The 23,079-nt window shown below is 37.3% G+C and overlaps 1 protein-coding gene across 4 annotated transcripts in view; it reads left to right on the forward strand.

Annotated features, from left to right (window-relative positions):
* LOC5571425 (voltage-dependent calcium channel subunit alpha-2/delta-4) overlaps positions 1 to 23,079 on the forward strand; it is a 206,598-nt gene that overhangs the window by 169,534 nt on the left and 13,985 nt on the right. For all 4 annotated transcript variants that reach the window (XM_021845058.1, XM_021845059.1, XM_021845060.1 and 1 more), the window contains exons 6-14: positions 130 to 362; positions 510 to 674; positions 17,188 to 17,304; positions 17,371 to 17,563; positions 17,627 to 18,150; positions 18,216 to 18,313; positions 18,374 to 18,489; positions 18,551 to 18,756; positions 18,859 to 19,067. In XM_021845058.1, the coding sequence (XP_021700750.1) occupies positions 130 to 362; positions 510 to 674; positions 17,188 to 17,304; positions 17,371 to 17,563; positions 17,627 to 18,150; positions 18,216 to 18,313; positions 18,374 to 18,489; positions 18,551 to 18,756; positions 18,859 to 19,067 (1,861 nt within the window). The remainder of the gene's footprint in view (positions 1 to 129; positions 363 to 509; positions 675 to 17,187; positions 17,305 to 17,370; positions 17,564 to 17,626; positions 18,151 to 18,215; positions 18,314 to 18,373; positions 18,490 to 18,550; positions 18,757 to 18,858; positions 19,068 to 23,079) is intronic.

Here is a 23,079-nt window from a genome sequence, read left to right on the forward strand (position 1 = left end):
ATGTTGATATATAAACAGATCAATAGAAAAATCATAGAAAAGTACATAATAGGAAATGTATTCAAATATTATAATATTTATTTATTTAATTATTTAATAATTTAATCATCCTCTTACTTTAATTTCCAGACCCAGAGACGCAAGCAGCCATCAAGTGGTCCTCTCACTTGGATCCCCTGTTTGCCAACAACATCGAACGGGATTCGGCACTATCCTGGCAATATTTTGGCTCCAGTTCTGGGTTCTTGCGACGCTTTCCCGGCACAGCGTGGCCCCCGGAAACCTCGTACGGCAGTAAGGAAATCAGCGACTTTCGAACGGAGGATTGGTTCATTCAAGCGGCTTCTTCGCCGAAGGATGTGGTATGTAGGAACATACTTAGTTTAGCTCTATTTCACTCGTTTTAAAGGATAGTTTAATGAAAAGTAATTTAAAATCTAGTTTACCTGTTCTTGACTTACTACTTTTTAGAGATCAAAATATACATTACCATATATATTGTATTGCAGATGATTTTACTTGACTCATCGGGATCTATGAGTGGAAAAGAATATCAGCTTGCAGTTGCCACTGCATCTGCCATCATGGATACACTGGGAGACGATGACTTCTTCAATCTTGTTTCGTTTTCCGATCAACCGAAAGTGATTGTGCCGTGCTTCCAAGACAAAATGGTAAGTAGAGTAACGGTCATATTTTGGATCCCTTGAGGAAGTGATTTTGGTTTTTTGTCCCAATTAATCATGGTTGCCAACGGGGCAAATGCCCCAGGCCCCCCGATGAAGGAGGCCCCCCAGGAATCAAAATTCCTAACAAGAGTTTCTCTTTAGACATTTGGACATATAATTCTAACGTCAAAGTCAGCTTTCCAATATTTAAGTTATTTTTTTTTATCACCGTATCTCACAGTAAGGTTTGGTCAATTGTTAACCCACCCAAGTAGCACTGGTAACAAATGCAATATTTTAGAAAAATAAAACAAATTACATTGCCGTTGCATTTCAGATAATTTGTAGCATATCTTATTGATGATTTTCAATCTTGGTTACTAAACTATTACATTGTAACTTACGCTTTGTTTACATTACATTGGTGTTGCATTTTTACTTGCATGTAACTTAACCTAGAGCTGTCAAAATGAATAAGTTACATTGAAATTGAATCTGTGGTTGCAAAGAAACAAATAACACGCTAGGTTACATACAGATTGCTAAGTCACATGTGTGTAACAGCATAAAGTTTGTTTACCATTTGTCATAGGGGAAGGGGTGAAAAAATGAACAGGATGGTAAAATGAACACCGAACTTGTTACGCATGAACAACAAATTTCAATGATTTTTATTACGCACGGATGATTTAGAGCATAAATAAGAATGTTTTTGTTGATACGGAGATAAATTGAAGTCAGAACCACGTTCAGAAATTAAAACTGATGTAATTTTAGGCACGGAGATGTTGAGGTTTTTCAATGAGGTGAATATCGTAATGATATGATGTCGAAGCAGAAACCTTTAGAACTGTTTTCGAAGGGATTATAATCATTCAAAGATGTTTTATAGGACTGTGGTAAAAAAATTCAAAAATGTTTGTTTTACCACCAACATAAAAAGAATATTTCCATAATATTTTAATGACGATGAAAGTATGTGAAAATTTAGCTGTCTTAGTCTTAATTCGTGTCGCTGCGTTAATTAACTTCTCTATTTTTGATGTTGTGCGACAGAACTAGTTATAATTAATAAACAAATTAAGAAATGAAGGACAATTTCTGCGAAGACATCGAGTTACATTTGTAATGTTCTCTTTACTACTTTTGTGGGGAACGCCAATCTTTGAGCCGATGACACGGAATGACGAGAATTCGTTTAAGGGGGCAGGATCCGTCATCAACTCGATAATTTACAAAAGCAGTTTCTTCGTTCAAAATCATGAATATATTCATGTGTTCACTGTATTTTATTCTCCAACCGAAACACAGTGAACACATTTTCGTCGAGTAAATTTCAGTTTTGAACAGAAAAATGGCTTTTGATGATTACGATGACGGATCCTTAAACGTTAAAGTGTTTGGGTCCTCTAGACAATTTGTAAGCAAACGTCAACATTCCATCGCAAAATCGCTAGTGTTTGGGGGTGATGTTTATTTCAAAATTTCGAAATCAACATCTCCAACTTAGTTCTAATACCCTCCGTCCACGAATTATTGTGGCGCGTCGATCGTCGCAAGTTTCTCGTTAAACAGTCAATCCCGTAAATGATTGTGTTTTGTTAAGCTTAATTACTTAGAGACGACAGCAGTCAGTGGCTGTCTTCTTTGTTTAAATTTGTTCTGGGATTCTAACTCCCACAGGGTGCACTTATGCACTGTCAGAGTTTGTATTACGTGCAATAAATATGTTAAATTTGTCCTTGAAAAACTTATCGAAGGACCAAAACTTCAATCAACTCGTGGGGGCAAAACCCCCACCCCCCTATTTCATAACACCAAAACAGCTGTTGAATTAAAATTCTACCAAACGTAAAGCCACGCTGAAGTAACGCTCAAATTAGAACCTTACAAATGTAAATTTTTCGCATCAGCATGTATCTATTATTTAACAATAACATCACAACAAACGCCTGTAGGTATGCATTATATATGCATAATCGATTTAGAGAAATAACTCAAGTTAGTTAGACCCTATTGAAGTGACAGCACAGAAATGCACAAGGGGCTACCATTAACAACGCGGTAATTTATTCCCAATTTTAGACCCACCTTCCCCTAGTAGTCATTTGTACATACACAAAATTTACAATATGTATGGACCGTGGTCATTGGGCAGCATCTCTCCCCTCCCCCAATAAATGACTACGTGGTTAATAACCATAATCACGCATTTTTTAATTGATTTATTAACCCTAGATATTCTCAAATGGATGGATGTTGTTTCTACTATTTGATAGAGAACATAATTAGAGAGATTATATAAAAAAAGCATGTTTTTCACATCAAAATCGCTATTTTCCTTATCATGGGCATATTATGCTCAGTCACTAATATTGGCACAAATTGATCAATTTCTAAATTCAATTCGTTGTTTCATCCCAGGACGCAAGATTGCATTACTTCATTGTAGTGAAAAATTGTTAACAAATCCGCATCTTGTCACCTTTATTCACAGAAGAGAGGATCGATGAAAAGAAATCGATCATGCGACTTGCGCCCTTATTATAGCACACGCTTGAATTTACTATCTTCCGAGCTTTTTGAGCCATTTGAGCACGTCACAAACCATGTGCTTTCTTGGACGGAGCATTTAATTTTCATACTTTTGTAATGTTCCAGTCAATTGGCGTAGGGGATTTTTGTACATTATTTGATTATTTATCGTAAATTCATCGTTTTTCCCATTAAAAACAAGACGATATCGTTTAGGTGTTCATTTTAATACCCCTTCCCCTATTGACAGCAGTGTAATTTACTGGCAGTTTCAGTATAGTTACACATCAGTTTCAAAATAACATAAGATTTTTGGGTAACTAATGTGTAACAAACGAGTAACTTGCTGACAGTGGTCAACACTACATGTCAAAAATTTTAATACGTATTGTAAATTTTGATATAAGAACTTTACTATTTTATGACTAGTTATTGTTTTTCATAGATATTTATCCAGTGATTAATTAAAATTGTAGAATTTATAACTTGCAGCCTCTCTAACAGCTTTTTAATAGTTTACATCATTTTGGATTGGCTGTCCTCAAACAGTTATTCGGAAGTGTTTCTGCAGCAAGATGAAATTAAATGGCGATTTATGATAGGCAACCCAGAAAATCCAACTGCGCGACACGAAACAACGTGATTTTGGAATCACAATCTTCACAAATAATTAAATTAAAATAAAAAAAAACACTGCTGATTTGAGTAACAGTGTCAATATCCATTTTTTTTGTCACTTCTAATGGAATAATATCTCAACAATCCAGGTATCATGTGTTATTCAATATAAAATTACTATCTATCTTATGAGCGCGTTAATTTCGAGCAAGTAAAATGATTGATTTCACCACAAATTCAAATCGGCATGTTAAATCTATTATGTACTTGTGCATAATTACGCGTTCGAAAATCATACGTATTACTTTTATTGACATTCAATTCTAAAATGGTTGTTCGGTTCCAAAACTGTCAGAAAGTAACAACAAGTTCAACGCCGTTTCATTTATTTTGTCGCAGGAAAACCCATGCGTAATCAACAAATTACATAGCAGTCGCTTGTAAACTTCTTATGTAACGAACAAACAAGTTACATAAGGCTCGACTTTTTGCGCTTTTTCGGTTACATAGCAGTATTTTTTCATGTTGCTAATGTATCATATTGTAACTATTCAATATGTTAAGTAGCCGTTGCTGTAAGCTACTTGTAACAATATGTGCTGCTTGGGCATCAATATGTTACAAAAAAAAATCATGAATATTAAGCCTTCGAAATCTTATCTAGTTGGTTTTCAAAAATATTGAATTGAAAATACGCTTAACATTTTTGCAGGATCTGAAAAATATGGCTAAACCTCTAAAGTACTGCTCAATATAAAGAGTTTATCTGGTTCCTATCAGAACTTAAAAATTTAAACATATTTTCAATTCTATCAGGAACATGAGACGTAAAGGAAATTTTTTAGTGATTATTTTTAAATTTTCACACAACAATTGTCAAGTTAAGGGAACTGTATAACAGCTTCTAACAAACCGATTAACCTGAAATTTGAACTACATCTCATAAATAGCTTGAAATTTGATTTATTAGAAATTAACCAAATTATATTCAAGAGTTTGGAAGCTATTAAAAAATACTGTTTTGAGGAAAATACTGAAATTTTCAAATTTGAATATTTTTGAAGTGTGAATGTTTAGAAAGAGGCATGGCTCTGCAAGTTTTTTCACTTAGATGAAATGCAAAACATTGTAGAAGATGATACTTATCCTAAATTGTTTTGTTTGTTTTCAAAATATTTTAGTATCAAAATTTGGACATTTTTGTCAAAATGGGTGGATTTTAAGAACATACCCTTGCATAGAATTTTATGATTCATTTACAAATCCAATTTGAAGTTTTTTTTCCACCGTGCAGTTCAATTTTCAGGTCAATCGGCCTTGTGTACTGTATTCTTGCCAGTACTGTAAATACTTTATTTTTGTTTTCCTTTCAGAGAAGGCGGCAACCAGAGACAAATTGAAAATTTGTACTAAAAATAATTAAAAGTAGCTTTGGAGAAAAACGATTTTGAAGATTTTCAGAAATTGTTCACTCTATACAAATTATTAAGCCAAAAAACAAGCCAACCTCCTAAGAATTGTTATATTTTTCCGTTTGGACGGACATGTTTGGACCGACCAACTCAGTCAAAACACAAACTCAATGCGTTAGTTTGTGGAATCTCAAAACGTGCTGAATTTTGTATAAAGGGGCCCCCTTTATGAGATTTGACCCGGGCCCCCCGAAGCCCAAATCTGGCACTGGTCGTAAGCGCTATTTTTTGTCGTATCAAACTCAAAATGTTCCACTACGGCGGATATTCAACCGTGCCTTCAACCTAGATTCATTTTCCAAGTGTAATTTTGTGAAAGCTATTATGGTTCCTACTCTTGTACACTGAAAATGAAATAAAACTACTCTATTTCGATAAATTACTTCAGTTCGTAATGTCACTGATTTCAGAATTAAAGATATGCATTTTTGAGGGATTTACGATACTGATGTCGAAGGATATCGGTGATATGTTTATCTTAGAGACATGAACCCAGTTTGCCCATGCAAACATTAAAATTTGATTAATTAATGATTGGTATTTTCCAAGAAATTGTGCAGTCAGAATGAATCAAAGCAATGAACGGTGTTCTTTAGTTCAGTCAGAGTACACTCAGTCCACACAAAATCGTTTTATTAGAGGTTTGGATTATGTGTTTCCATGATTATCACTTCTCATTATATTGTTTGAAAGTAACACCAAGATGTGTGAGAATATTAAAAATATTACTTGGTTCACTCTGACTATACGCCAACCATCTCATCTCACATTAGCTCCTGTCAAATATTAGTTGCGGACACTCTTATTTGCCATTTTCTCATCATCTCTACATGTACCATGAAGTAGCTTTCGCTGCAAGAATAATCTACATGGCTATTGCAGTTTAGCGAATCGTCGATCACGTCCAAGATGTCTCTACGCTCCGAAATTATGGTAGTCATTGGCTAAAATACTCTTGAATTTCGCGACAATAACTCTTGACTCCACTGCGGTTGGGTGAAAAAAGGTCGAAAGACAAAACGTCGAATGCCAAAATGTCGAAAGGACAAAACGTCGAAGGGACAAACCGTCGAAAGAACAAAACGTCGAAAAGTAAAAAAATGAAGGAAATAAAATTTCTTGGAAGAATGTTTTTTTATCGAAAGAATAAATTATTCATTATGTGCCAAACCTTATTCATAGCATATTTAATGGACCCGGATGTGTAAAAATTAAGTCTGGCAAGCAATGTTAAACAATTCGTCGCTTTCGATGTTTTGCACGGGTAGAAATCAGAATCCAAATACAAGATTATCACTCATGATATCATGATTCAAGTGTGTTTTCGTCTTATGAAAATACACCATGATTTGGACTCATGATATCATGAGTCAGATTGCCGTAACGCAACACACGCGTTAGGTTTTTGTAGCTGATTGCTCGGAATCATGATTCAAATGCCAAAAATGCTGAGCCGCGCATCCGTTTATGATCGACAAAATAAAAAAGTAAGAGGTTGTTTCCGAGATACAACCGCCAAGTTGACGTTGGATAACGTTAGCTTCATCTATTTCCTGGCTTAAGACCGGCACAAACTTATGAAAGATTTCTACTGATAAAAATCCAATCAATTTTCATATTATTTGTTGCAATTCTGACCTATTGTGGACATTGTGTGTTAGCACAGGTGGTGTAAGTTTGGTTCGGTTAACACTTCAACACCGATAGACTCGGTCGATGGAAGAATAAGCATGAGCGGTAACTCTTGCTTCCCAAACAAATATTTCGGTCTAACGTTAGGTCCACGCATGATCCACTAAGATTGGTTGCTTTAGTAGTTTACGAATCCAGATTGAGGTTGAGGTACTTCTCCATGAAGTCCGCGAGCTCCATGTTCTCCTCTTTGCTCAAATCGATGTTTAAGTTCCTTTTGATACTCGAAGAAGTTCCGCACCATGAAGAACTTTTTCTGCTTCGTAGTGGTATCCGGGCAAATCTGCGATTCCAGAGCTCGGCCGTCATGGTCCTGCAGGAAGCGAATGGCCTATCTGATCGGTTTGTTTAAGATTACCAACCTGTGCGCGATCCACGCCAAGCGTGTCAGCATCATACCGAAGGACATCCAACTGACTCGTCGTATCCGTGGAGAACGTGAATTGCAGCACAATTTCAAACAAAACGGGTCATTCGATGTAAAAGAGTTACAACCAGAGACACTTCATCTATAACTATTAATTAATTTATTTATTTATCAATTATAATTTTGGTTGATTAGTTTTCTAGTTAGCTGTTGCTGATTAGTTTTAGCTCTTTGGAATCGTTCAAATATTACGTAACGCAACAGGGGGAGGGAGGGGGTCTAGCAGAGTGTTACGGTCCATACCAAAATTTAAAATTTTTGGCAAATTTTGCGTTACGTAATATTTGAATGAACCCTTTGTTTGACAAATTAATACTCTGATCGCTCTAGCATGCATTTGCATGTAGGTAGCGACGACGACAACGGAATTATTCAAAGTAAGTAAAGTTTGTAAGGATGCTTAAAATATATCCCCGAGCCCGATTCCATCTTCTAAACTGGTACCAATTAGCTCATACGGTTGAAATAATTAAATTTCTGTTATATATCAGGTTTATCCTTAAGAAATTGCCTACATCAAGGCGTTTTTATCACAAATCTTGAAATTAACTATTCATTATTTCTTTACATATTGCATTATTAAGCATCTTGCAAGCATATTCGAATTCAGGGAGCTCATATTCATTATGTAGAGTCGTTTCAAAAAATAACAATAATCGCATTGACAAGTGATCAATTTCACCCCGAAATGGGTTCCCCGATTTTCTATTTAAGGGATGATTTTTAGCACTAAAACCACATTTGTTATAAAATTTTGGCACATGAGCCAAAGAGGCTGACCGTCGTAATTGTATTCAGTTGTTTGGCATTTTCAACATGATTGAAAACAGACAAGAAAAACCATGAAAAATGATCAATTATCACTTAATTACGGCACATGTAAACTCCAAAACGTCAAAACCTTATAACAGCAAGAAAAATGTGCTTTTCTATTAAAAATAAGACATGCCTCGATATTTACCAATTGTTCAATAGTTTAGTCATGAAAATCAATAGTTTTCATTATTTGAGTAGATTCGTAGAAAGATTTGCAATCGATTGGTGCAAGAATCTTAAAAATTTATGCGGGTGTTAGTAAGTTATTAACAGTCAAAATCTAACCACTTTTCGTGACGCGAGCGATTTTTCGTTTTTCGAAATTGTACCCCAGTATGTTGCCGTAAGACGTTATCCAACGTCAAAAAAAAAGTTAAAAATAGCATGCATTGAGATTCGAGCCAAGAACCTTCTGATTGTGAGCCACGTACTCTACCACTCAATCGCTTCGTCATCTTGAATAAAAAGTGATCGATACGAATGTGATGAAGCAAAGTGCGCCGCTTAGTGTTTTCACACCCGATGTTACGCTTATGAGGAATCATGATTATGACTCCAGGAACCATGATTTGTGATCCTGATATTATGACCTAACCAATTTATGAATTTCATGATTTGTAAATCATGGTGTGGGGATCCGATTTTTATCCGTGTGTCCTTTCGACGTTTTGTCCCTTTCGACGATCTGGGATTCGACGTTTTGGCATTCGAAGTTTTGGCTTTAGACGTTTTGTCTTTCGACATTTTGTCCCTAAACCCTCCACTGCAGATAGCCACGAACGTTTTTTCATCGTATAATAATTGTTGGTGCTCAGTAGTGTCGTGTGTCTGCCCCAGTCATCCGGTTGTACTTTTACATCCCTAATCTAGATGATAATTCAGACTATCGCTCTTGACAACACTACTCCACCGTATTTCAGCCGCTCGTTCGGTATTTGATTGAATCTGGCGGGCTTGTTTCAACTTACCGTTTTGATTCATATTACGGACAGCTTCAAATTCCGGACACTCAACTTTGTATTTTACACGAAATGTTTCAATTTTTGCCACTCAAAAGTTCTCACTTTCCAAGCTCGTTTTAATAATCATTTTCCATAGATATTTATACAAATTTATAATACCCAATTGCCTCAGACGTCTATTTAATGGGTTGTCGATTTCAATTGATGATTTGACCTTTCTAACCATGATTTTTATGAGCTGTCCGGATTTCGAATCAAAGTGTCCGGAATATGAGGCAAAAGTGAAGAGACGTCCGGAATAAGAATCCTGAAAAGGCCACACATTTTGATTTATTCAAAATTATTCAAGTTGCGGAAGCGTATTCTTTATCCACCATTCGAAAGTTAAGTGTTTTAAAGCGTCGATAACACGGAGGAATTGTACAGAATGATATATTTTATATGCTTTCTGATGAGTTATACTTCACTGAGGCCTTAAGTGTCCGCAATATGAATCAAAACGGTATCAATCACTTTTCCCAAATCTTCCGGAGATCTGGTCAAAATGCCTTTTGTTTTCCAAGCCACCTTCTCTACAGGCCCGTCATCGTTCTCGCCTTAGTGCTCCCGCTCCTGCTACCGTTGACTCCCTTCCTACAGGCAAACAAGCGTAACACTTCGAACAAATTTCTTCAAAATCCATCGCCCAGGTTACACCATCATTATCTGGTGAGCATGTTGCACGAAAAGGTGTTTTGTGCAAAATACCGGCAGATGACAGTTTCCACTTTCGAAGAACCTTCAAGACAGCCAGGTCGGTGTTCTTCTACTAGTGGAATATCATGATGAGCTTTAAATTTATGACATAATCCAATCGTAATTTTCTTTCTAGTGCAACTTTAAATGCGCTTAGCTAGAAGGTTGGCTCTCCTACCAAACTCCTAGCTAGGCTTTGCTAGCCTAGGTGTTGCAGCCTTGTCGTGTACAGCAGCACAACTTGCTGTAGTATCGATTCCTTTATGTACCGATATCTTGGAGCACCACTTCCAAGCAAGATATTGCCATGTACAATACTTTGTCGAGTATGCCATCTCACATGCCATAGCTTCGACCACTCTAAGGATCTCTCAATTGGAGCACCACCACCAAATAGGTATTGCCGTGTCCAATTTATTTATTTATTTATTTAATGTGAAATAATCATCGAACAACATGGTCTACATGATCTACTTAATCTAAAGTTATTCTAACATAGCTAATAATAACGAGCATTACGGAGTCGATTTTTCAAAATTTCTATAGACGAGTCAAAATCAAACAAATAATACACTGAATTAAACACATTGCACATGGATCGTATAGGCTCATTAAGCCCGTACATTAAGTGTACGACGAGAAGGAAGGTACAAAAATCCTCTAGTTATTAACGGTCTTTCGAGGGCATAAATTCCAATTGTTCCTAAAATCTTAGGTGAATCTATACCTTAACTCCACTGCGGTCTCGCGTGCCATAACATCGACCCATCTATCGACCTCGTGGATGGTAGAGCACCATCTCCTAAATTGAGTATTGAAGCTCACAGTAGTTTATCGAGCCGGCTCGATGCCAAACCTCTGGTCGCACAAATAGCTATACCGTTTTGATTCATATTACGGACAGCTTCAAATTCCGGACACTCTCGTTTGTATGGGAAACATTTCACATGAAATGTTTCAATTTTCGCCGTCCAAAAGTTCTCATTTTCGAGGCTCGTTTTATTAGGTGTTTTCCATAAATATCATTGCAAATATATAATGCCCAACTACCTTAGACGTCTCTTAAGTGGTTGAACGATTTCAATTGATGATTTGACTGTTCCATTTATGATTATCATGAGCTGTCCGTAATTCGAATCAAAGCGTCCGGAATATGAGGCAAAAGTGAGGGAGCGTCCGGAATAAGAATCATGAAAAAGCCACACGTTTTGATTTATTTAAAATTATTCAAGTTGCGGACGCGTATTATTTACCCACCATCCGAAAGTTAAGGGCTTCCGACGCTCGATAACGCTAAAAAATCAAACAGAATAATTTATTTTGTATGGTCCAAGCTGGGTTATACTTCACTGAGGCCTTAAGTGTCCGTAATATGAATCAAAACGGTACGTAGTATCGATCCTGAACCTTGGTCTATGAGTAAGTTGAGTATGTATGTCCGATCCTCAGCCAAGTCAGAATTTTCTGATCTCGAAGATTAAGATTGTCTCTTCTGTTGTATTCTTGTTATGCGCAGATTGTTAAACCACTTGGCGTTCAATACGATTGGAGAGATTTACTTCACAGTATGGCATGGAGGGTACCTGCTGTTGAGCACAACGGTTGTTTACTAGTTTACTCATGTGGATACCCATGTGAATCTTTGAACTTCTATCAACCACGAATGACCAATCCGCCCATGCTCAATGGCGGAGAAACAGCTTGCGGAATCAGAGAAGACGACAGTCTGCACACCACCGGTGAGCTTACAAGCCTGCAATAGGCCGTAGGGCTCAGGTGAGTAGATACCGCATTGGCCGGGGGCCGCAGAGGTATCCCGCTATACTGGGCCGCACCTTCACCATATGCAGCCATGGCTAAATTTGGATTAGATTTGGCACCGTACCGCTCCTTCATACTCCAGTAGACCTTCGGAGCCGACTCATCCCAAGCCCTTTGCCACAATCGAGGCCTTGTGCACAAAGTGGGCAAGTCAGTATCCGTTAGTCTGTGACACTTTGCACGTTAGACAGTTTTCCAAATATATATTTGCTTTAAGTTATATGCAAAAATATTGCGGCAACAAACTGTTGCCGCTTGACTTCTTGGGAGTCTTGGTTATATCTTTGCTAGGAAAGAATGATCTTTGGTCAAAATACCATACCTCGAGACGCTGCTAGGGCAACGCATCATTGACCATTGTAGCTCGATACAGCGAGCAGGCTGTTCTTCCGGATTATCTTGATGATGTACATAAGATACTCAACCTTACCTTGCGTATACTTGCGTTGATCGACTTCCATCCGATTGCGCGTTTCCACATCTTGCGAAGAATAGAATGCTGCATTTTCAGCTCATTGTTGGCTTTGATAGAAGATGTTTGCTTGACGCTCGAAAAGTACCTCCTCAATCTAGCTATTGTCTTAAGACAACAGTACCCAGGCTACACTACATACTATCACTACTATTTAGTGAACATTCCTTTGCGAATGTCGTTATTATCGCTTCACATGCAGAAGCATAGGGTAGAGATTTGTAGCAACTCGCTCATGTCTTCATGTATATCAACTGTCAATGTTTCATTTTCTTCCTGAATAAACAATTTCCCTTCTCATTTGATAGTTAATAATAGACCTCTGACAGTCTCGAAGGACTGATAGCGAGGTCTTTCTATAACGTTTAGCAATGCATTCAAGTTATGTATTATGGATCAAACTATGCTCATAATGTATTCTTTTAGTGCTTTTTTAAATCTATAAATTGGAACTGTGCTTGAAATCTGTAATGGCAGATTATTAAAGTTAACTATAGCGTTAAACATACATCCTAATCTCAAGTAATTCGTTCGTGGTGCCAAAATTCTTAGATTATTGATAGAACGTGTTTCATATCTATGGAAATTACGACTATTTTGTAAGTTCAATTCATTTTTTATGAGATTATTTTTGACTTTATAAACAAACAAGCTGTTTTGTTCGTTATAATAACTGATTTGAGAAAAATTCAACATTCAATTATTTGAATACAGATCAATCGTTCTTATTTCAGGATTATTATATTGCTCCCAGAATATGACTCGCATGAACTTATTTAAAGTAGTAGCAATTTTGTTGATTAAGTAAGCTGGCGCATTGTGCCAGATTATATTCAAATATGTTAATTGGGAGTGGACGTGAGCATAATATAAGTTTTTTCTGTCTTTTGGAGGTAGTATGTAACTAGATCGTCTTAACATTCCGAGAAATTTAGATACTTTTGAGAGTATACTATTGATATGATTGTTCCATTTGAGATTTTGTTGTATTATTAGTCCTTAGTAAGTATGATCGTATACTTTTTCTAGGTGTTTAACTCCTAAACATAAATTGAAATTTATGTTATTATATCGATCAGTGCTGGAAAATATTAAGTATTTTGATTTTCCAGCATTTATGGTTAGTCCATTATTGGAAAACCATTCATTGATAATATTTAGATCATACTGCATGTTTTCAAATAGTTCTTCTAAGTTTTCAGAATTGTATATTAGTGCAGAGTCATCTGCATACATTATCAGTGTACCTCTCAGAGGCAGATCAAACAGATCATTAACAAAAATTATGAACATAGTGGTCCTAAAATTGATCCTTGTGGCACTCCATATTGTATTCTACATTCAAAACTACTATGACCATCCAACTGCACTATTTGTTTTCTATCCTTGAGATATGTTTGAATCAATCTATGAGCATTCCCTCTTATTCCATATCTCGACAATTTTTATAAAAGCAGGTCATGCGGGACACAATCAAATGCTTTAGAAACATCTATAAATATTGCGGAGCATATTTTTTTCTTATCTATATTTGTTTGAATATTATTTATCAGACTTACTACAGCACCTACAGTGTTAGAACGAGACTGAAATCCAAACTGGTTTTTGTTGATCAATTCATTTTTGACAAAGAAATCGAGTAACCTATTGTGAATCAGTTTTTCATACGGCTTTGACAAATTAGATAGAATAGTTATTGGTCTATAATTTTCAACCATTGATTTCCTTCCAGATTTTAAAATGGGAGTTACTCTTGCTGTTTTCAATGCGTCTGGAAATTCGCCTTCTAATATTGATTGATTCAGAAAAGTGGTAAAAATTGGAAGTATAACATCAGCATTTTGTTTCAAAAACTTTACAGGTATCAAGTCTACTCCAGCAGAGCTTGAATTCTTTATGTTATGAATATAGTTTGCTATTTCGTTGATAGATGCTGGCAACATCATTATTGACCTTGTTAAACTTCTGTTCAAAGTACACACCTGTTGTCGATTATTAGACTGAGATTGGAGTATTCTGTGTAATTGAAGTGGAATATCAACGAAACATCCGTTAAAAGCATTGCAAATCCCCGTCTTGTCGGATACAACTGATCCTCCAACAATTATTTCCGTTACAGTTTTGTAAATATTTGATGTTGTTTTTTTTATTTATAATTTGGTTCATAATGTTCCATACTTTTCTAATGTTATAACGATTGTTATCTATTAAGGAGCTGTAATACTGTTTCTTTTTAAATCGAATGATTTTCGATACATAGTTTTTTTTGCCTACAGTAATTTACTTTAATTTGTGCATTATTAGGCCATTCTAAGGTTCTTCGATAAAGGTGCTCTCTGATTTGGATTTGATTAAGAACAAATTTATCAATCCAAGGCAATTTACAAGTTCGTTTTTGCTTAATCTTAACTGTCCGTGAGTTGGTTTTTATAACATCAGATGCCAATATGCAAAATTCGTTTAAGTTTGTAGCTTGTGCGACTGTTTGGTTAAAGTCCGTAGAAGCCTGCTCTAAATTATATTGTAGAACTTTTTTAGCTGCATCTTTGGCTATAACATTCGAAATACCTTTCAAACTTATCAACATTGCTCTATGATCTGAAAAGCTAATATCATGTAAGCCAACAGCATATTCGTAATTTGTTACATCCGTATACGCATGATCTATAATTGTTCCAGACGAGCTATTTCCATGGGTGAAACTAAACGTATCTAGCTTATTAAGTATTGAATATCCATTTGACGTAACCATTGATCGATAATAAGCCGAAGAGGAACTTAATAAATTAATATTGTAATCTCCTACATATATCATTCCATTGTGCTTCTCCAGTAGTTTGTCTATAAAATTTAGACTAGCTGCGAAATCAGCATGAGGCGGTCTATACACAACTCCAACTTTGAGTTTTGGATAACGAAGAGCTACAACGATTGAACTACCCTCTAGAAACTCTTCATTTACTAACGTATCGAATGCAATCGAACTATGTACGAACATACATGCACCACCTCCAGTTCTTGATGATCGTGGGCAGCATATTTCAACATAATCATCCAGTTGGCATAAATATAATTCTCCAGGACGCAGACGTATTTCAGTAATACATATTACATGAACAGTTGATTGATAGTTAGACAAATATAACTTTAATTCATCAATTTTGTTTTTAATAGAGTTGATGTTAATTGACAGAATGTTCAAAGAAGAAGTATTAAAAATTTCATCATGTGGTCTATATCTAATACTAAGATTATTACTCAGATCGACATTGTTAAGGAAATCTCTTTGGGGGTGACAACAGTAGAACCAGGTCAACAACAGCAACAGCAGCGAGCAGAGACGGTTAAGATCTTCTTGGAGAACGGAATTTGTTGACATCCTCGATAGTATCAATGATGTGCACATCTGAGACGCCATCGCGTTTGCAGTATACAACTCCCTTGTTGCACCACACGTACTTGTAGCCATGTGAAACACGAAGCGACTTGGCGGCCCGAAAGATCATTCTCGTCTCTCTTGTGAGATTCTCATTTATGAATACTTGAGAATGTTGATTCCTAGTATTCGGTGACGATCGGCTTGTACCGGCACCAGTAGCATTAACGTTTTCAAAGACGATCTCGTCAAGATACAGAGATTTGCCTTTGCGCGCTCGGAGAATATCGTTGCGAACTTTTGAGTTGTTGAACTCCACATGTATCATACCATTTTTGAAACGTCGCGCTCTTTCTATATCAGGCGAGTAGAGTTGCACACCGACAGCAGCAGCAATCTTGGAGACGATTATGGTTTCACTGAGAGTGAGTGATTTTGGCACACCGTTGATGATTAGTACATTCTTCAGAGCGGCTTGCTCCGCTATACGCAGTCGCTTCTGCATATCGCTCACTGATGAATTCAGTGAAGCTAGAAGTTTATCGTGTTCACCCATTTTAGTAGAGATTGCTGCACATTCGATTTTCATATGCTCGAAGCACGATTTAATATCATCGTATTGTGCAGCTATGAAATCCTGTGACGATTTCACTTCTTGCACTGAAATTTGCATTTCGGCTTGGGCTGCAGAAAGTCCATTAAGTGACATGCCAAATTTAACCATTGTTTGATCAGTCTTCTTCAGGCATTCCATGTTTGCTTCGCATTTTTCATCGATCTTGTTTAAAGACACTTGCAAAGTTTTTATCGATGAGAGTAACTCATCCATCTTTTTATTCTTCGAGTGCGATGACTCACATTGCGTGGAACAGTAAAAATGGTTATTTTTCTGGATTTTATTGTATCGCGCCTCAGACAGTCTAGCACACTTCATATGCAGTGTGTTGCTACAGAACAAACACTCAACTCTTTTGTCGTCTGTTTTGATTTCACCATTACATGTCAAGCACTCATCCATGGCTGTGCGTTTATTACGGCCACTCATAACAGTTATAGTTGGTATTTTAGAGTCACAAATTTCTTCTAAAATTCACAATTTTCGGTGGTTTCTTCTTTATAATACGCGACGACTCAGAAGACCACCAGAAGCACTAACAGTATTGATACTTCAAACTATTTTTTATGTATGGTTTATCGCGAAATTGAATAAAAATACAAGAGCAGATGTAGCAACGTGATATCACTCTTGAATGCTGATGCTGACGACCGTTAAGAGTTTTAACAACATGTAGAAAACCAACCAATCAAGATTATTTATATGATGTTTTCTACTTACTCGGTTTCATATTTAAACCACAGGTAACAAGAAAGTACACGTAGTCCTATATTTCACCAAATCTGGCATACAGTGCTCATATAGAACAGTATAACGACTCATGAACCCTATACAAGCTCTATATCGTTAATTTGGAGCGCTAAGTGCTTTAAGCGGTTACATTGAACATTATTAAAGAGTCACTCTCTTTATGAAATCTTTCCTTTGTCATAAAAATCAACGAATATAACTCAATACTATCATTTTTTTTTTTCTAGGTTCGTGCAACTCCCGACAACATCAAAGAAGTAAAAACCGCAATCCAATCGGTGGAATGTGAAAACACAGCAAACTTTTCGGCCGCATTGGAGTCGGCTTTTGAGTTGCTTCGAAGGGTTAGTAAGGAATATATTTTGAAAGAGTACCAATGTTAATCATTCACTTCTAATGTCCTCTTCCAGTACAATCAGAGCTCCCAGGGAAGCCAGTGCAATCAAGCCATTATGTTGATTACCGACGGACCCAGTGACACTTTTGCCGATGTGATCAAACACTACAACCATCCACATATGCCCGTTAGAATCTTCACTTACCTGATTGGAACGGATAAAAGTAGCGGGAAGAATTTGTACCAAATGGCTTGCGATAATAAAGGTTGATTCTTGGAGTTCACTCTACCCTGTGCGACACCAATTTACTAAACGTTGTTTCTTCCAGGATTCTACGTCCAAATCAACAGCGTTGAAGAAGCTAAGCGAAAGGTTGTGGAATACGCCTTGGTGATGGCCCGACCAATGGTTTTGTACCAAGCGGACCACCCCGTCCATTGGAGCCCGGTATTCACCGGAGGTCGTAGTGGAATTCTAGGACGTGAAAACGAAAACAAACGTAAACTGGTGACGACAGTCTCAACGCCTGTTTTCGATCGGCGAAATCACTCATCTAGGGCTGCCAACTTGCTCGGGGTTGTGGGTACCGATGTTCCTATAGAGGAGATTCAGAAAATGATTCCACAGCATAAATTGGGCGTGAATGGGTACTCATTTGTCGTTGATAACAACGGACGAGTTTTGTACCATCCGGACTTGCGGCCTATGAGCGATAACGGACAGTACAGTGCATCGCTGAAGCATAAGTACAATTCGGTTGATTTGACCGAAGTGGAGCTGCCCGAAGCGGATAATCCTAGCAATGGGATAAGTGAACGCCATGAACATAGATTTACGAATGTTCTCCAAGAAGTGAGTGGGAGTAGGATTAATAATAAATTCGAGCTATAGCAATAATGTTGTCCTTACTTTTACAGTTACGAAATGAAATGGTCCTTCAAAAAGAAGGTGAAAACGAGCTGACCGTTCTCACACATATGGACGGAATGAAGCGCGTTACTTTGAGGCCTCAAAAGTAAGAATATGCAAGATTTAATTGTCTATTTCAATTATGACACATTTGTTTCGTCACTAGGTACTTCTATGGCCCAATCGATGGTACTCCATTTTCCTTGGGAATTGCTCTTCCCGACAACTACGGTATCCATGAGTTGAATGCCCAAATAGAGATTAGGCATTCACACAATAATGGTAATGATTGATCAGTTATGTTTTGCGACAGCCTTCTAAATTGAACATTTCTTCCCCGCAGTTACCGAACACTTCCAAGGCTCTAACTGGAAGGTTCACCCGGATTGGGTGTACTGTGAGTATAACAGTCTCAAAGACGTAGAAAACAATGGCGAGAGTACGGCGGAATCCACCTACCGGGACAAGGACGAAAGTTTCGACACACCTGAAGAGCAGGTGCTCCATTTTCTGGCCCGCGTCGGTAGGCCCGGCTGGAAATGGATGTCGGTAAGCTGCTTACAAATTTTGCTCTATCCTACTCTAAAAATCACGATCGCTACATGTAGATATTATCGACAGTTTTTACATCGTATTCTTTTCCATTTGCAGGTTCGTCCCCGGTCGCCTCAGCCACATCATGGCCACGGTGGGATTCCGGTTGGGCACTTTGCTCAGCATCATTTCAACTCGCAAGGTTCCCGCAAAGCAGAACCGTACTATTGCGATCGTACTCTCGTGCAAAGTCTGGTTCGGGACGCCATTGTAACGGACGGGTTGGATCGGGCGTCAACACGTCCCGGAAGGATCGAGGATAGGAAGTATGAGCTTACGTTCTATGTTGATGTTTTCGAAATGTGGAGCTCTTATATTACGTGATGTTTTTTGTTCGGAGAAAGTATCGATTACCCATATATTGTAGAACATGCCGTCTCTCCATTTCCTGGTCAAGGTCTCCTGATAGGCCAAAGCAAGAAATTCATCGAAGACGATTTGACGCTTTTAAATACTACCTTTTTTAGCACTTTTCTTAGTCAGAGAGTAAAATTTCTAATTGCCTGAGATGGAGCAGTAAAAAGGATCCAAACCAAGTGTGTATGTGTGATTTGATAAAATTCTCTATGCTTGATATACAGAAGGTACACTGCATTTGATCGAGGAGCCTCCAGGGAACATCCGGAATTTTCAATTTCCACTGAAATTCCAGAATTCCCAATCCCAGAACTCTCACCGGAGTCCAAGGATTCCAACTGGATATCCAGCACTCGTGCCGGAACTTCTGATCAACAATTGGAATCAAGAATTCTCAGAGATAATTTTCTAACGTTCACTATAGAACTTGAACGCTTTCTGAAGTTTCAAATAAATATCGAGACTCATACTCATAGAATCCCACACACTTGAATCAGAATGCCGATCTCAGCTGTGCAAATCTCGGTTAAAGTTCGTTTACTGACATCTCAGCAAAAGTGACGTTTGATGTCAGTGGCACTCAAAGGTGCTGCTATAAACAAACCTAACTTTTTGCTGACATATCAGCTAAACCTCAGTTGCTGACTGTTCGGCTGTGTGGATCTCGGCTAAAGAATGAAAATTAGCCGAGATCAACTGAGTGTGCATAACTTTCATCGAAAACAGAAATCCCTCCAGAATTCTTCAAAAGTTTCAGAATTCCATCCATTGCAATCTCTGAATTGCTTTCAGGAACTCCCACCAGAATCACAGAATTCCATCCAGAGTCCCAGGAAACCTAACAGAAATTCCAGATAATTGCCACCGAATTCGTGAATTTCAATCGGAACCCCAAAACTGCCCCTATGTTTTTTTTTCCGAAATCGGAATAACACAGTTTTCATGGAAATTACAGAAATTAAAGCACTGGAATCCAAGAAAATAATCTAATTCTTCGACATCCTGGTCGAAATCATACCTACCATAAAACCAGAACTTTCACCAGAATTTCCTCTTAAATCCAGGAACTCCCATAAACACTTAGAACTCCAGTTTCCAATCCAATATTCATACCGGAATCTTAGAGTTACCTATAGAATTTCTAATCGTCAATTGGAAACCAACATTCTCACCAAAAATTTAGAACATCCACCATAAACCAACGAAATCCCAAAACTCACAACTAAAACCAAAAATTCCGTTCGATTCCAATATCATTTCAAGGAATCGAAGAATTTCAACCGAAATACTGGATTTTCTACATGCATCCGAGGAGGATCCCTATTGAAAATCCAGGATTTCCGCCGAAATCCTTGAATTCTTCTGATTTCCTGAGATTCGTATAGCGTTTATCAGATTCCTAGTAATATCTTCAAAAACTCAGGATCCTCATCCATTTGAAACCACAGAATCCCCAACGGATGCGATATTTCCCATTGGACTCGCACTCCTACAAAAGTTGACATACGACGCACCTATCGAATGCATCTTTTTGCAGTGATAAGCAAATTTCCTAGAGTTTAGCACAATAAATCATAAAATTTTAAGCTAAACATGGAGAGGGATGGGTTGGGGTAATTCGTCAACTTCCAGCGTCACCAAATATTTAAGGCTAACGTTTCTGGCGAGTCCTGGCTTCAGAATTCGAATTGGTCCATATTTGACTGAAATACAACCATTTTCACATGAACACTTCTATACAAATCCGGATTCACCGGTATCCTCTTCCGGGAAAACCATAATGGTCCAAATTGCCTACCTTGGACTAAGAGGACGAACTTGGCCAATTTAGAGAACGAGAAATTTCATGGAATTTTTGTTTTCATGATGGTTAGTAATATTACTATAGAAAAACAAAAAGCCAAGGTTTTTCGGATCAAACAAAAGCGGGGAGGGGTACGGAGGGATGGATCACCCCTCAAAATGTAGGTAATCTCCTTTCCATAACTTTTTGAAAAATTGAATTCGGAAGCATTTTTGTGTATTAAGGTACGTCCTGCCACTTTAATTAACTTAAATTAACTATCTCTAATGTTGTGTTTTTGGATAGGAAAAAAAAGTTACTTCTGGACCATTTTGAAGTTGTTTGAGTACCGAGCTTGATACATTTTCCTTAAAAACGTGTTGCAGACATTTGCCATAACAGACGATTCGTGTAACTAATGTTTACAAAAAAACATATTTCATTTTATAGGGAGCATATAACTCATGTTACGCCAAACCTTTTTTTTGGGAAAAACGTCCACACATAAATGTATGCGAAACTTGAAACATCTTTATAGGAAATGTCCCAATGCCGACAAATCCATCAATATTTCCATGAGGCAAAAACTACACTAGGAATTCTTGTAGGAGTTCATCCAAGGTTTGAACCAAAAATTCCCTCAGAGTTTCCAGAGATTGTTTCTGATATTGCTTAAGATGAAGCGATGTGTAACTCAAAGAATCATTAGAATCATAATTGATGTAATAGTAGTAGTATCGCCGTGCCATGTACATTTACAAAACAAACAAAGAAAAAATATAATATTTGTGTTATGTTTTTATATAAACACAAGCATTGAAAATTAAAATTAGCTCTTAAATCGCATATTAAAAGAACAAATTCTGATTCAATGAAATTTTAATGATTTTTATGCACAATTCTCACTAAACGCTGTGATTTCACGGATTGCAACTCTGACATCATTGCGCTTAACGATCGCGATGATTGTGCTCACATGATAGAAGCGTCGCGACGCATCGCACTATGGCAGCTTGGTCTGAATTGCTAAATTTTTGTTGTGATTTTATGCTTCGTAGAAATGCCTTCCGTAATTTGAAACAATCGCAAACAAATAAACGTACGAGTTTTAAGTTTCCCATGCTTTTTCCAAGATATATGAGCTGACAATCACTTAAAAAAAAAAATTGACTACTAATACAGACATGCCTCAGTGTGCAGCGGCTTTTTTTTAAAGACACCGACACGTCAATGCTTCCAGTGGGCATTTGGCCCTTTGAAAGAAGCACCACATTAGACAACGGACTAGCATGCAACGCCCAAAGGCACAGCCGAAAAACTTTCCTCACGAAAAGTTTTCCACCCGAGGCGGGAATCAAACCCACACTCCATAGCACGATGTGAATAAATGCCTGGTGACACTAACCTCACGGCTACAAAGCCCACGCTTAACAATGACAGATCTGCAAGTTACCTTTGATACAGATTTTTAAAATTAATCACAGTTTCCACAAACAAAAAAAATGTAATTCTCATAATAGTTAGAACAATAATAGTTAGAATATTTAGGCCTCATGTCCTGTCTCTAGAGCCTTGGCTTAAGCGCCATTACTCGCTTTCAGAAATGAAATGAAAACTATATTCACATGGAATGAATAATACAGAGACAAGGGATGGTATTCAAATATAGGCAGAAATACAAAATTGAAACTTAGTATAGCACTCTGGCAAGAACAAACTACTGCCTCAACTGTGGAATTTATATCGACACAGCGTCTTAACGGTTTTGGAAACATCCCGTTCGATTTTAGCAACATTCGGTTTTTGCACCGAGCCAGAATCGAAAGGTCTTCCAAAATTTGTAGATGTCGGCATTTGTGGTCTACTATTTCTATAATTTAATCAAAATTAATGTCGCAGAATGACTTTCTTATAAAATTCACGATTAATGGTTTGGATCGGTTTTGTAAAATATGAAACTTTTGGATGTGTTACTTAAACTTACGGACCTTGTGTTAGAATCAAAATACAAGTGGAAAACCTACACAAATGATCAAATGGGACTATCTCACCAAATTTATATTTAACGTCCACAAACGCACTTGCTTCAACTCTTGTGAATCAAGATAACCTGCTTCCAAATCCTGCTTCCAGATTCA

Source organism: Aedes aegypti, chromosome 2 (assembly GCF_002204515.2).
Source record: "Aedes aegypti strain LVP_AGWG chromosome 2, AaegL5.0 Primary Assembly, whole genome shotgun sequence".
Classification (NCBI taxonomy): Eukaryota; Metazoa; Arthropoda; class Insecta; order Diptera; family Culicidae; genus Aedes; species Aedes aegypti.